Source organism: Lagopus muta, chromosome 1 (genome assembly GCF_023343835.1).
Source record: "Lagopus muta isolate bLagMut1 chromosome 1, bLagMut1 primary, whole genome shotgun sequence".
NCBI classification, from domain to species: Eukaryota; Metazoa; Chordata; class Aves; order Galliformes; family Phasianidae; genus Lagopus; species Lagopus muta.
The window spans coordinates 9,353,493-9,366,727 of NC_064433.1; the positions used below are offsets into that span (position 1 = coordinate 9,353,493).

General features: G+C 38.0%; 2 protein-coding genes across 4 annotated transcripts in view; both read left to right on the top strand.

Moving 5' to 3' along the window:
- The window catches only part of SEMA3E (semaphorin 3E), a 135,816-nt gene extending 131,748 nt beyond the window's left edge, over positions 1–4,068 (top strand). For both annotated transcript variants that reach the window (XM_048934054.1, XM_048934055.1), the window contains exon 17: positions 921–4,068. In XM_048934054.1, coding sequence (XP_048790011.1) covers positions 921–1,373 — 453 coding nt within the window. In that variant the 3' untranslated portion in view covers positions 1,374–4,068. The remainder of the gene's footprint in view (positions 1–920) is intronic.
- The window catches only part of LOC125688256 (uncharacterized), a 494,473-nt gene that overhangs the window by 179,938 nt on the left and 301,300 nt on the right, over positions 1–13,235 (top strand). The gene's annotated exons all lie outside the window — the stretch shown is intronic.

The window sequence follows — 13,235 nt, forward strand, 5'->3', positions numbered from 1 at the left end:
AATAATTCTATCGTCATTAGAAAAAGATGATCCCAAGCAGAGAGAAGCACTTCTAGCAAATATTCAGGATCTTACTGTTAAATAAAAAGATAAGGATTCCATTCTGCTGGGCATTTCTGCTGGCTGGTTCAGACAGCTGTATGCTCTCTGCATATCTGCATGTCTGAATGCCCTGTATTTAATAACTTAGTTCTCAGAAACTGCAGGGGGAACTCCAACATGACACTCGGAACTGAGGCTTCAAGATCATGATGGTCCTACAGTGAGATTTCAGGTTGGGCATTAGGAAAAATTTATCTGAAAGAGTGTCAGGTGTTGGAACGGGCTGCCCAGTGAGGCGGTGGAGTTACCGACCCTGGAGGCGTTCAAGAAACGATTAGATGTTGTACTGAAGGATACAGTGTAGTGGGAAATATTGGTGATATGTGGACGATTGGACTGGATGACCTTGGAGATCTTTTCCAACCTTGGTGATTCTGTGATTCTATGATCTGAAAATGTCTGTGAGTGTTGCTTCAAAAACATTTGACAATTTAAAAGAGCATTCACATGGATAATTATGGCAGGTCAGCTGACAAAAGCCCACGTGTTTTCCATCCAGAAGTTCATTCGAATGTTTCAACCTAACTTCTTTCTGTGATTTAGCCACGAATGACTAACCCATGCTGGGAAAGCAGAACTGTCTGCTCCACTGTCTGTTCTGTCATGCTTGCCAGATTTTGTAGACTGCTTTCCTTTCACAGCTCAACTTCTTCTTCAAGTAAATATTTTATTTGCTTACAAACAGTGAAATAAAGGTCTTGGATCCTTAATCTGCCTCTTAACATTTAATATTATATTCCTGAAAGTACTTTTCATTAAAAAAATGCACCAATGAAATGCAATAATGCACTCTCCTCTATGCAACTATCTCTTTTCAGGTGAAGACAGATGATAGAATAATCAAAATGGACCTCGGCCTCTTATTTCTGAAGCTGCATCGGCTGGATGCAGGGACTTATTTTTGTCAGACAGTGGAACACAACATAGTTCACACTGTTAGAAAAATCACCCTGGAAATAGTCGAGGAAGAACGTGTAGATGAAATGTTCAATAAAGACTACGAGGAGGAGATATCTCACAAAATGCCGTGCCCAATGCAGAGCAACATACCTCAGGTATCAAAACCATGGTACAAAGAATTTCTTCAACTGATAGGTTACAGCAACTTCCAGAGAGTGGAGGAATACTGTGAAAAAGTCTGGTGTACAGACAAGAAGAGAAAAAAGCTGAAAATGTCTCCATCCAAGTGGAAATATGCCAATCCTCAGGAGAAGAAGGCAAGAATCAGGCCAGAGCACTACCGGTTGCCCAGGAACATAGCTGACTCTTGATGGACAAAATCCATCTTCTGTTTCTGGGCAAAATTTTATTTGGACTTCAGTAAGAGGGAAAAATCAGCTTGGTTTTGGTAAATGAAACAGGTTTATATGTATAAAATATCAGGACTGAAAACAAATATTCTATGGTAAGTTATACTGTACACTCATGACTGTTTAGAAGCATTTTACACAAAATTTTATCTGTTTCTAAGTAGGTCAATGCAATCAGAGTTTTGCTTTAGGAAGGATGTGACAATCTTCAGACTTTGAGTGCTTGAATCAGTTTCCTGTGTGGACCATGCTTGTGCTGTATATTGTTGCATATGATGGCATATTTAAGTAAATTCAAATAAGCATTCACAAGAGGGTGAAATATAGAACATGTATCTTTCATTGTTTTCACAAGTTTCTCATAGTTCTAAAAGCAGCATGTCTTAAGATCTTACATTTTGATTGTGACCAGTTCAAATTCATCACTGAGAGCAGTGAGATTTGTTAATATGGTGTCCTGCTTTTCCTAAAGATAATGAAGAGAAACCGTATTTACTTCCCACTGTTATTTGTCTCATCAGTTATTTATAAAGCACAGTGTACTGTTACAGCTAAATAATATTACCTAGTAACTTAATGTAAGTCAGGTGCATGCTGGGAACACAAAGAGAATGAAATTCTTCGACACATCTATACAAAATGTTGGAATACTGGTTTAGACAGAAAGCAAGCCTATCTTGTCTCTAATAATGGGCACTGCCTTAACAACACAAATTAAGCGACTGCCCTCTTGTGGCTAAACAAAGCAAATCCGATGGTATCATATTTTCTCAAGTAACGTGTAGCTAAGTATTCCTAGATCCACAGATGGTTTGTTTTCAGCATATACTTCTCGTCTCCATGTGCCAAATCCACAGATTTAGAAGGTAGTGTTGGAAGTCACTCATCCTGAAAAGACAGCATTTAAAGTAATACTTTATGTCATTAATGTACTTTTGGGATTAAATGCAGTAATACAAAGTTAGGAAGTAGACTGAAACAGGAACAGCATTATGCGGTTGCTTTTCTACAGTGTTGTCTGATCCAGGCAAACTTTCCTGATGCATGATCTCTGGTCAAAAGAGCTCTTTTCTGCTCTCGTGATTGATACTAGGAGGAGATCAAAGTAGTAAATTTACAATCTAGGACTTTCAAGACTTTTCCTAAAAATGAAAAAACAAAACCAAACAAACAAAGCAAAAGAATACTTTTATTTGAGCCCAAAAGCAGCTGCATAAAATGTAGAAAATATATCAGTTCACTACTTGGAAAATCTGGTATTACAAAATGGGCTACATATATAGAAAGAAATACATAAATTGGTGGAAAAATAGAGAAGTTATAAGCACAAATGAGTTAAAAATGAGTTAACTCCTCAAACAGAAACATGATGCCAGTAGAGTAAATAGCCAAGCTGTTACAGACTTTGATGCTGCCAAGAAAATATACAAAGGATTCACCAGCTGTAATGAGGTTCACGCACAGCTTCAGCTTCTAATCAGAAAGCAGAGTTTTGAATTAATAAGAATTAACATCCTGGAGAACAGAGATCTGCTAGCTTTGCTCTGCTGATGCAGTGGATGGATGCTGATGCAGTGCCCTCCAAGCACTGTGTGAGAGGGTCTCGGAGCAGGAGTAGGGAGCATTGCTGTGCCCCTCTGGAAACTGACTGTCCCAGTGTTTGGAAAGAGCCTGTGTCACACTGCCAGCAAGTGCTCGTAAAACAGCAGATAAGCCTTTCCATCAGCATCATCTTAAGGAGAAGAATTTATCAGGAAATTTGTACTTTGTTTAGCTAGATTGCCTGTCTGAGAGATGGGAATGGACACTGCGCATTGGCTTGCATGAATGTGCAAGGTTGCTAACTTTGATCTGATACAGGAGACTGGTTAAATTCACTTTTCAGTGGCAGTTTAATGGAACTTAGCTCCAGTTATCATCTCTGATTATTTACAACTACATGGAAAACTTCAGCACTAAAGACTATGACAGAGAGAACACAGAATAAGCATTTCTAATTTATATTTGATCCACTGTAAAATTTACCCTGGCATCCCTAAGGCTGGAAAGCTGCTAAAACGCTATTAATATCTTCTGATGAGTTATGAAACCCACTTCTTTTCAGTAGTAATGGGAGTTATATTTTATCTTTTTTTTTTTTTTTTCTGATTAAGTTGTTTTTTTTTTTTTTTTCTGATTAAGTATCTGGTGCCAAATGTACCTTTAATGGATTGTGAGAATAAAGAACAACAGCATCTCAGCCTGATGGAAAAAAATATGACTTTATGCCTCATTCTGAGATTTCAGGTAGAAATCAGGACGTTATATGCAGACAAGCATTCCTGATTTAATATGAGTGTGTATTTTAGCTCCCCATCCCTTCAGTGGTTACATATGGAGAATTCCATTAAACTTTTAATAAAAGTTTAAATTTCTTGCTCGCACCTTGCAACTTCCCTGAGTATTCACAGCTAAAAGATCTTTTTCAGAGTGCTACAACATAAATGGAAGAGGAGAAAGACTGACAGTAATGTATTTTGGAAAGATACGCTCAAATGTGCTCATACACAATGTTATTTAAAATGCTTCTTTGTATATATGGGGGCATTGTCTGCTTCTTTTCATTATGAGTTTGATGTATTTTGTATGTGCATGAAGTGTTCAATTAGAAATATAATTAAGAATCACATTTGGCTGACATCATTTGTATTATTTCTCATAATTCAGTTTTACCAGACAATAAGATCATGTGTAGATGACGTGTGTGATCATGAATAGATTTAGTCTTCCAAAGTCAGGTGGATTTGCGAAGGTTATGAATAAAGCAGCATCTGTTACACAGATATATTTTTGAGAGTGGAACATGGCTAAAACCAGAAGATTCTAATTTATAGACATTTATTGAGAAACAACAAGCTGGAAAACCTTTGAGTTCTGCCCAGCTGCTTGATGAAAACAAACAAAATGATCGTGTGGATCTTGTACTAAATACTTAATTTCCTCTCATTTTTCTGTTGTCAATGAGATTATCGCCACTGGTACAAACTGCTGTTGTCTCAGACTGTTGGGAGATCTAGTTGGGAGGGTGCTAGCCTGAAGTGAAATTCCTGCCTTGTATGTATCAAAATAGGCCTTTAGGCTATACTCAAATGATAAAACACATTTCTTTATGCAGAACTGATTTATGAAATAGATAAAAATAATTGCCTAATCCAGATGCCCCAAAAGCAGTCATATTGCAGGAAGTGTTGAGTTAACTGATACAGTTAAGGAGTTTGTTTTTTTTTTTGTTTTTTTTTTTATTAATTTTTGGAGAAGAAAATATACTTTTTCTCAAAATGTAGCCAGCCAGTTACTCTTTTAAAAAGTCCATTAATTCCCTTAGTCTGCCTCGGAGCAGTAAAGCTGGAGCTATTAATGCAACTTTATATCTCTAGGTCCAGAAGGTACAAATGCCTTTGAAAGCTGCACTGTCCAGATAAGAGGCACTGAAAGTGAGCTTTTCTACATTTGTAACCCAGCAGGATGGCTGCAATGCCTATCAGCCCTGGAATCCTGTTCAGTTCCCCAAATTACTGTTTTTAAAGGAGAATTCATGTCCTGTTAGCATGAGTATTTATCACAAATGAAGCCACAATTGACAAGTCTTATCTTTGGGTGATACTTTCTCTGCTAATAATGAATTACTATGATTTTTATTTTTTTATGAAATAATTTGACTAACAATATATTCAGGAAAATGGCAGAGCTAGCAGTGTCAGGTAAAGCTACTAGCTATAAGTTAATCAACATTTTACAATTTCTAAACATATTTGCCAAGCATCGACCTAATCCATCACCATAATCCCATTTGTCAAATAGCTTTGCCCGTTTCAGATGATGCACCTTATCAGCACTCGAATTAGATATGACTGTCATGTAATGTTGAACCAGGAAATACATTGTTAAGCTTTTGTGCACGTGCTCATAATTTGCTGAAGTGAGAGCTGCTATACGGAAATACAGGATTTGACATAGTTAAATGCAATTGGAGCATGGAAGCCATGGCTGCCCAATTCCTAGATTTCTTGAGATTCTTACTCAGAAAAAGCAGATTTAACTGGAGGAGGGGAAAGGTCTATGGAGATTTCAGAAAGTCAGAATTGATGTTTCATTATATCTGCTGGCTAAAGAGCCACAGTGCATGACTTGTTTCAGCAGACCTGCCCAATTGCAACACATGACAAATTCCAGTGAAACAAAACTGTATTACTTGCAATGCTAGTTAGTTCAAATGCAGAATTTTATGGCTTCAGGAATCTTTTTGCACATATTTGAAAAACTTTATTTGAAGTACAGTCTAGGATTACATTTAATGTGGGTGCGTGTGTGTACATTATCAACCCTCAGAATATCTCTAGTAAGTTTTGAGAGCTGTTTCAAATTCAGCACATCCAGCAAAATCACACACGTATTTCATGCTGACTTTTTTTTTCTCCGTAGCTCTGAAAAATCCCAATGCCCTCAACAAGAATTTCCAACATGTCTGTAAACACATAATAATGTCACATTAATAATAATAATAGTGATATTAGCAGTAATAAACAGCTGCAACAGCTGTCTTCTCTCCCCAATAGTAAGATGAGATTTGCAGACCAATTGGCATGATAAATGGACTATGATCATTTTCTGCATTTTAATTTGCTAGCTGTATTAAAAGGTGCTATTAATCAGAATTTGAAGAATGCACTGCAAACTTTGTGAAAATCAGGTAATGGAAATATTCTATCTTATTGCAGACATACAGATCATCAGGATTTAATGTACTGGTTTTTCTTCTGCTTAAATGTGTTACTTACCACATTAATTTGCAATTGCAAAAAATAATGAATATTTGTTAGTGCTTTTAATGTTCTAATAACTTTTTAGGTACTGGCTGATCCAGTTTCACAGAAGCCACCAGAGGGATGGAAGTACACTTTAGCATCCCTTACTGTAATTCACAGGAGCAGAAAAGGCCACATCAAGCTCCTCTATGGCACAATGCCGTGTCATGCTGCAGCAGCATATGAGGTAGTGCTGGGTTAGCAGCAATTTCAAAAACCACAGCATGATGCAACATGGAGAGCCCAGCTTGTGCTCCAAAAGTGTTGTTTGCCCCAGCAGTGTAAGGACAGGTTTGTGGTAACAACAGTCTTTTCCAAGAAGCTTCAGCTTACGGTAGCCTGTGGGAATAGAGATTTTTAGATTGCAACCTATCTGCTCATTTTTAGGTGTTCATTAAGATGATATGATTTGTCAGATTAACTCCACCATGAGGCTTTTAAAGTAATCAGAAAGCTCATTTCAAAACAATTTTTGTCTCAAAGGAAATACTCCAAAACATCAGTATAGCTGAGAATACGACCACTGCTTCTGAGCAATTTTGTTTTAGAGAGATAGCAAATAAAGCCAGTGAGGTGGATGAAGTTGACAGCATTCAACAAGAAATCAATATATCTTGGGGAATGTTTCTGGGAGAAGATTTGAAAAAAAATCCAAACATAGCAGCAGCTGAAATCACTAACTGATGCTCTCTTGCTCTTTTTAAAGACATGTCTCCTTATAGTCTACTTTTAATAAGGTTTGCTCAGAAGCTAGTGGAATTATCTATTTATGTGGATATCGTAGTTATTTGAATATAGATATTCATAAAACTGAAGTGTAACTCCCAAACTTCCTTTGTATCCTCCTGCCTTTTTATTATTTTGAAAATGAGAAGGGACTTTTTTTTAAACACAGTTGAAAAACATAGAAATGTGGCTTCATTTTGTTTTGTTTTGTTTTGTGTTTTTTTTCATGTGCACTGACCTTTTAACAGTGTGCACATGGCAAAAATTCATTCAGTCTCCAGAATATGAAATACCCTTTTGGAATGATGAATGTTCCAGACTAGAACATATCCATTTCTGTTCTGCACTGATGCTTTTTGATTGTTTTTCATGTCTTTGTAGCACCGTTTCACCCGTTTTGTGAATTTCATTAAATATTACACTGGGCAGCTGAATATTTGGATGTATTATTTATGCAGGTGTGGAGTTAGAGTCTGTAGTGATCTGAGAATGGCTCACGCAAGAAAAGACCTTGAATTGTGATTTGTTATCAAGGTTCTTGTGCCTGAGTGAAATATAAACTGTGGGGAAATTTTTCACTGCATAGGTAATATGCTCCAGAAAGGCAGAAAAAAAATTTAGCCTTAAAAAAAATACGCTAAACATCACTAAAAAAAAAAAACAACAAAAACCTACCATAATTTTAAAACATTTTCTATTCCATCTATCCTTTTCAAAGCACTTAAAATGAACAAATTAGGAAACAGAAGAGGATAAGAAAAAGCTGTGAGGGTGGCCTCTCTGGGGCTTCTTTGGTGCTTCCTGGCTGATTAATATGGCCACTTGCCTTAGGTTTGGTAGTGAACCAAAAAGAGCTAAAACTAACCCTGTCCTCTTCTGTAGCTGCCAGTAAGGCTCAACCGACTGAGATGACCACCTTTCTGCAGCCTATGTATCGTGTGTGCCACGATAAAGATGATACGTTCAAAAGCTACCCTGCTCTGATCCAGGATATTAGCTAACACATAAGTTGTGAAATCTTGTGGGAACATTGCAGATGATCAGGAGGCTGGAGCACCTCTCCTGTGAAGAAAAGTTGATGGAACTGGGATTGTTCAGCTTGGAGAAGAGAAGGCTCTGGGGAGACCTCATTGTGGACTTCCAGTACTTGAAGGGAGCATATAAACAGGAGGGGGAACAGCTGTTTACAAGGGTAAATAGTGATAGGACAAGGGGGAATGGTTTGAAGCTGAGACAGGGGAGGTTTAGATTAGATATTAGGAGGAAGTTTTTCACACAGAGGGTGTTGAAGCACTGAAACAGGTTGCCCAAGGAGGTTGTGGATGCCCCGTCCCTGGAGGCATTCAAGGCCAGGATGGATGCAGCCCTGGGCAGCCTGGTCTCATGGTTGGCGACCCTGCACATAGCAGGGGGGTTGAAAATAGATGATCATTGCAGTCCCTTTCAACCCAGGCCAATCTATGATTCTATTATTTGATTCTATGATATATGGCAAGGGATAAAGGGTGCTGGAGCAGCAGATTCAGTAGTGGGAGAGGGTTGGATGTTAGATGACTGGTAGGGAAGTGGGTGGAAAATGGGGAGAGCCATTTCTATTCTCAATGATTATTTACTATTCACTGTATTTAATATCATACGATAAAAGAAAAGCCAAGAAAGAAAAAGGAAAATTTATTAGTAATTTCTCTAATTACATACAGTCTCAAAAATATTAGCCTGGGAGAAGCTGACTATGCAAGCTACACTTTCAAAGGCTGTGGAGGAATTGTGTCTAGCCCTTAATCTATTCAGGCTGTAGAGGAAGCAAATTTTCTACTTGCTCACTAGATATTAAGTTATAAAAGACTTTCTAAGGTGGGAGAAAGACAGACTGCGATCTTTTTCTGTCCTCTTGATTTTAAATCAATCGATTGTGCTCTGAACACAAAATAGGGCTACTTAAGGCTTTCTTTGTCTTCATATTTGTGTATCAGATCTTTCTATTGCTCGGTCCTCATATATACCATGTATCCATATGGGCATTAATGTGTGCCCATAAGAAAAAGTATAAGATGAAAAAGACAGGTTCCTCAGTACCATTTAACACTGAGATTAAAAATTGAAGGAAGATTTTCTGCTTTATGTTTCATTGCCCGTTTAATAACTTGTATCTCTAGATTCTTATCTCACTAGAGAAGTGGACAGTGGGAAAAGAAAAGAGTATGAAGTTTTACCTGATCATCGAACAAAGCTCCAAATCTAAAAAAAAAAAAAAAAAAAAAAAAAAAAGAATTAAAAGAATATATTTCACACAGGTTACTAACAGCAATGATAGCTGCTGAGAGATCCAGCATACACTGAATACCCACTCCTGACTGTTATCTCCACTGTTAATTCTTTTGAGTTCAGAAGATGTCCAGAACAGAAAATGCTTACTTCCTGGTAGAAGTCATCATAGAGTCATACAGATGAAAAGCTAGCACTGTCGGTACCCTGAAATACATGTGTACTACACAACTTGAAAGCAAGTCCTGTAGCCACTCCAACTATCAGAGCTTTCTAGGCATCAAACACTTGGTATATCTGCCCAAAAGTAACATGAACAAGGCAGAATGGCATCATTAAAGAACTCTGCTACTCAAGGTTGGAAATGCTTGCTGTTTAACATGTCAAGCAATTAATTGAATTTATCTAAACTGGTAAACTGGAAAGGTGATAATCGCTTTAGCTGATGTCTATGTTGTATGCTAAAAGTTCATTAGTTTCCATGAGAGGACTCAAGAATATCCCATGTTACTCTTATCCTGGCTCATCCCTGTGTTTTCTTCATTTCAGTCATAGAATCATAGAATCAATGAGATTGGAAAAGTTGTCAAAGATCATCAAGTCCAACTGTCAACCCATCACTATCATGCCCACCAAACTATGTCCCTAAGAGCCAGTTCTACTCTTCTCTTGAACATGTTTTTTTACCCCCAGCCCACCCCAAATAGGATCATTGCTGATGTCCATCATTTTAAAATCTGAAATGAAAATTGAAAGCTTTATGGTCTTCACTGCACAACTGTACATGTAAGCCATGTATACAGGCTGTACTTGCAACACAAGTGATATGAATCTGCTTCAGATAGCATGAGGTAAATCTTTTAGAATTAGAGATTACTTGTCCAGTTCTAAAAAACTTATAATTGAAATTTCTAATTATGAAGGCTTCTCTGAAAGACATGCTTTGTATTTTATGATGTTGGAACACAATGCCAGAGATGGATGCTGGTGATGTGGAAGTAAGGATGAACCTGCCCACTTCTGATGCATTTTGTTGCTGTGTGACAGATGGCAGCAGAGGGGCAGTCTGACATAACTGCACCAGACATGGAAGTGCAGATGAACTTAAATTGTGTTAGTGGATTCCTTCGTGTAGAAAAAAATTGTATCCATTGCTATTCATCGATGCTTGCTGAATGCTTATGAAGACCAAACACCGGATGTGAGCACAGTGAGGAAGTGGGTGGTACATTTCAGCAGTGGCAATAGTGATATGAAAGACAAGCCATGTTTTGGACAGCAATGCACAGCTGTTACACCGCAAAATGAAGGTTATCTCAATCCGTTTTTCTGCATGAATTGGCAGATTATGATGAAGGAACTGTGTGCAGAGATGACTATTGTCTTCAGTGTATTGGAAATGATGTTGGCAGCTTTGGGATCTAGTAAAGTTTATGCCAAGTGGGTCCCATAAATGCTCACACAGGAACAGATAGAACATTGTTTGCAAGTTTCTCAGAACATGTTGAACCAATACATTCCTGAAGGTGAAAGTTTTCTAGTTTGCATTATTACTGGTGATGAGATGTGGCATCACCACTATGAGCCAGAGTCAAAACAACAGTCTATGGAGTGGCAACATTTGAATTCCCCTTTAAAGAAAAAGTGCAAGAAGTAGCCCTCAGCAGGTAAAGTGATGTGAGCTGTCTTATGAGACAGGAAAAGGTTGATCCTTCTAGATTTTCTGCAGCCTGGATAAACCATCCACTCTGTTCACTACATCATGACACTCAAACTTTCAGATTCAGGCCAAAGAAGACAACCTTTCTCCTACAGCATGATAATGCCAGACCTAGTATGAATTTGAAGATGGTGGAGCATATTGTCAGTCTTGGTTGCAGTGTCCTACCTTTCTGTATAGTCCAGATTTGGTGCCTTTTGACTTCCATCTGTTTGAGCAATGAAAAATGGTTTGCATGAGCAACCTTGTCCAAGCAATGACAATGTCATAGCAGCTGTGAAACTATGGGTCACTTCTGCTGGTACAGATTTTTATGAAGGCGTGATGCTTAAGTTGAAAAATACTGTTTTGTAGCTGAAAATTTCCTTTCCCAAATATTGTTATTGTGCTCTCTGTATCTGTAGTAGTTCCCATGGAACTAAATAGGAGACATTACTTTTGGAGCAGTTTACACACACACACACATATATATGTGTATATATATATATATATATATATATATATATATATATATATATATATATATACACAAATTTCCATTAAGCTGGTAATTAATACAAATGTTGCAATAACTTTGATCATAGATGTCATCCAGTATTTCTGTTATTACCTTGATTCTCTCATATACCTGCTATTTCTGTTTATATTGTCAGTTGTAAACATTTATCTGCAAACTAGGATGTCTGTGTGAAAGCCCACAATCTGTTTCTAGAAAATAAGAATTTTACACAAGGAGATTTCTGTTTAGAATCATCTATGTCAGCAATGACAGTATGCTCAAATCTTTTATCTCCATGAAGTTTTTCTAGCTTTAGCAATCCCCTCTTGAGTTCCCACTATTTCTCCAGTCAAAAATGTATTGAACTATTTGAAGTAAAAATGTCATTTAAATGCAAAGTACGTACTTGGCTCTTCACAGAAACTTGCTAGACTGCCATGGAACCATGGAATCATCAAAGTTGGAAAAGACCTCCAAAATCATCTAGTCCAACAGTCTACCATCAACCAGGATTTTGCCACTAAACCATGTCCCTCAGTACCATTAAACATTTCTTGAACACCTCCAGGGACGTTTCTAGAATCACCACTGTATGCAACTTGTTCCTGAACCTGTCCATTCTTTTACAGAATAAATTTTTCACAATATCCAATCTGGATCTCCCCTGGCACAACTTGAGGCCATTCCCACTAGTTCTATCACTAGTTATGTGGGAGAACGGACCAACTCCCACCTCACCACAACCTTCTTTCAGGCAGTTGTAGAAAGCTATAAGGTCTCCCCTGAACCTCTTCTTCAGATTAAACAATCCCAGTTCCCTCAGCCACTCCTCATAAGACTTGTGCTTCAGACTCCATTTCATACATTAAACATGTGATTCCTGGGCTGCATCAAAAGAAGCATGGCCAGAAGGTCAAGGGAGGTGATCCTACCCCTCTACTTTGCACTGATGAGGCCTCACCTGGAGCACCATGTCCAGATGTAAAGTCCTCAGTACAGGAGAGAGATAGACTTGTTGGAGTGTGTCCAGAGAAAGGCCACAAAAATTGATTGGGACGGAACATCTTTCCTATGATGACAGATTGAGAGAGATGGGGCTTTTCACTCAGAAGAAGAGAAGGCTCTGGGGAGATCTGAGTCTATCAGTATCTAAAGGGAGAATATAATAAAGAAGGGGACAGACTCTTCAGCAGGGTCTGTTGTGATAGGACAAGGGGAAATTGTTCTAGGGAATTGAATCTCCCTAGAACAAGGGAGATTCAGATTGGATAAAAGGAAGCAGTTTTTCACAGTAAGGACAGTAAGACACAGAATCATGTTTCCCAGAGAGGTAACAGTTGCCCCATCCCAGGAAGCATTCAAGGTCAGGGCAGGGCTGATCTGGACAGGGCTCTGAGCAACCTGATCTAGTTGTAGGTGTCCCTGTTCATTACAGCAGTGTTTTTAAAGATCTCTTTCAACTCTAATGATTCTATGTTTTTATGATATTATGCTTCTACGATTTTATGGATGTATGGATGTTGGCTTGGACTGGACGTAAATGAAGACAAAATAGGGTAGATGCCTATCCATACTCTATCAGCTGTACATCCTCAAAATAAGACACCTAGTCTGCCATTTTCTGTCTCCTTTCACTAAAGTTCAGATTCACTTCTTACACAGCTTTCTCCAAAGCCTTTTTCTTCTGCTGACTGGCATGCAGTCATTTCACTTCCACTTCCAAGTGAAATCATTTCTATTTTAAAGTAATTTACAATCTAGAGCAATGG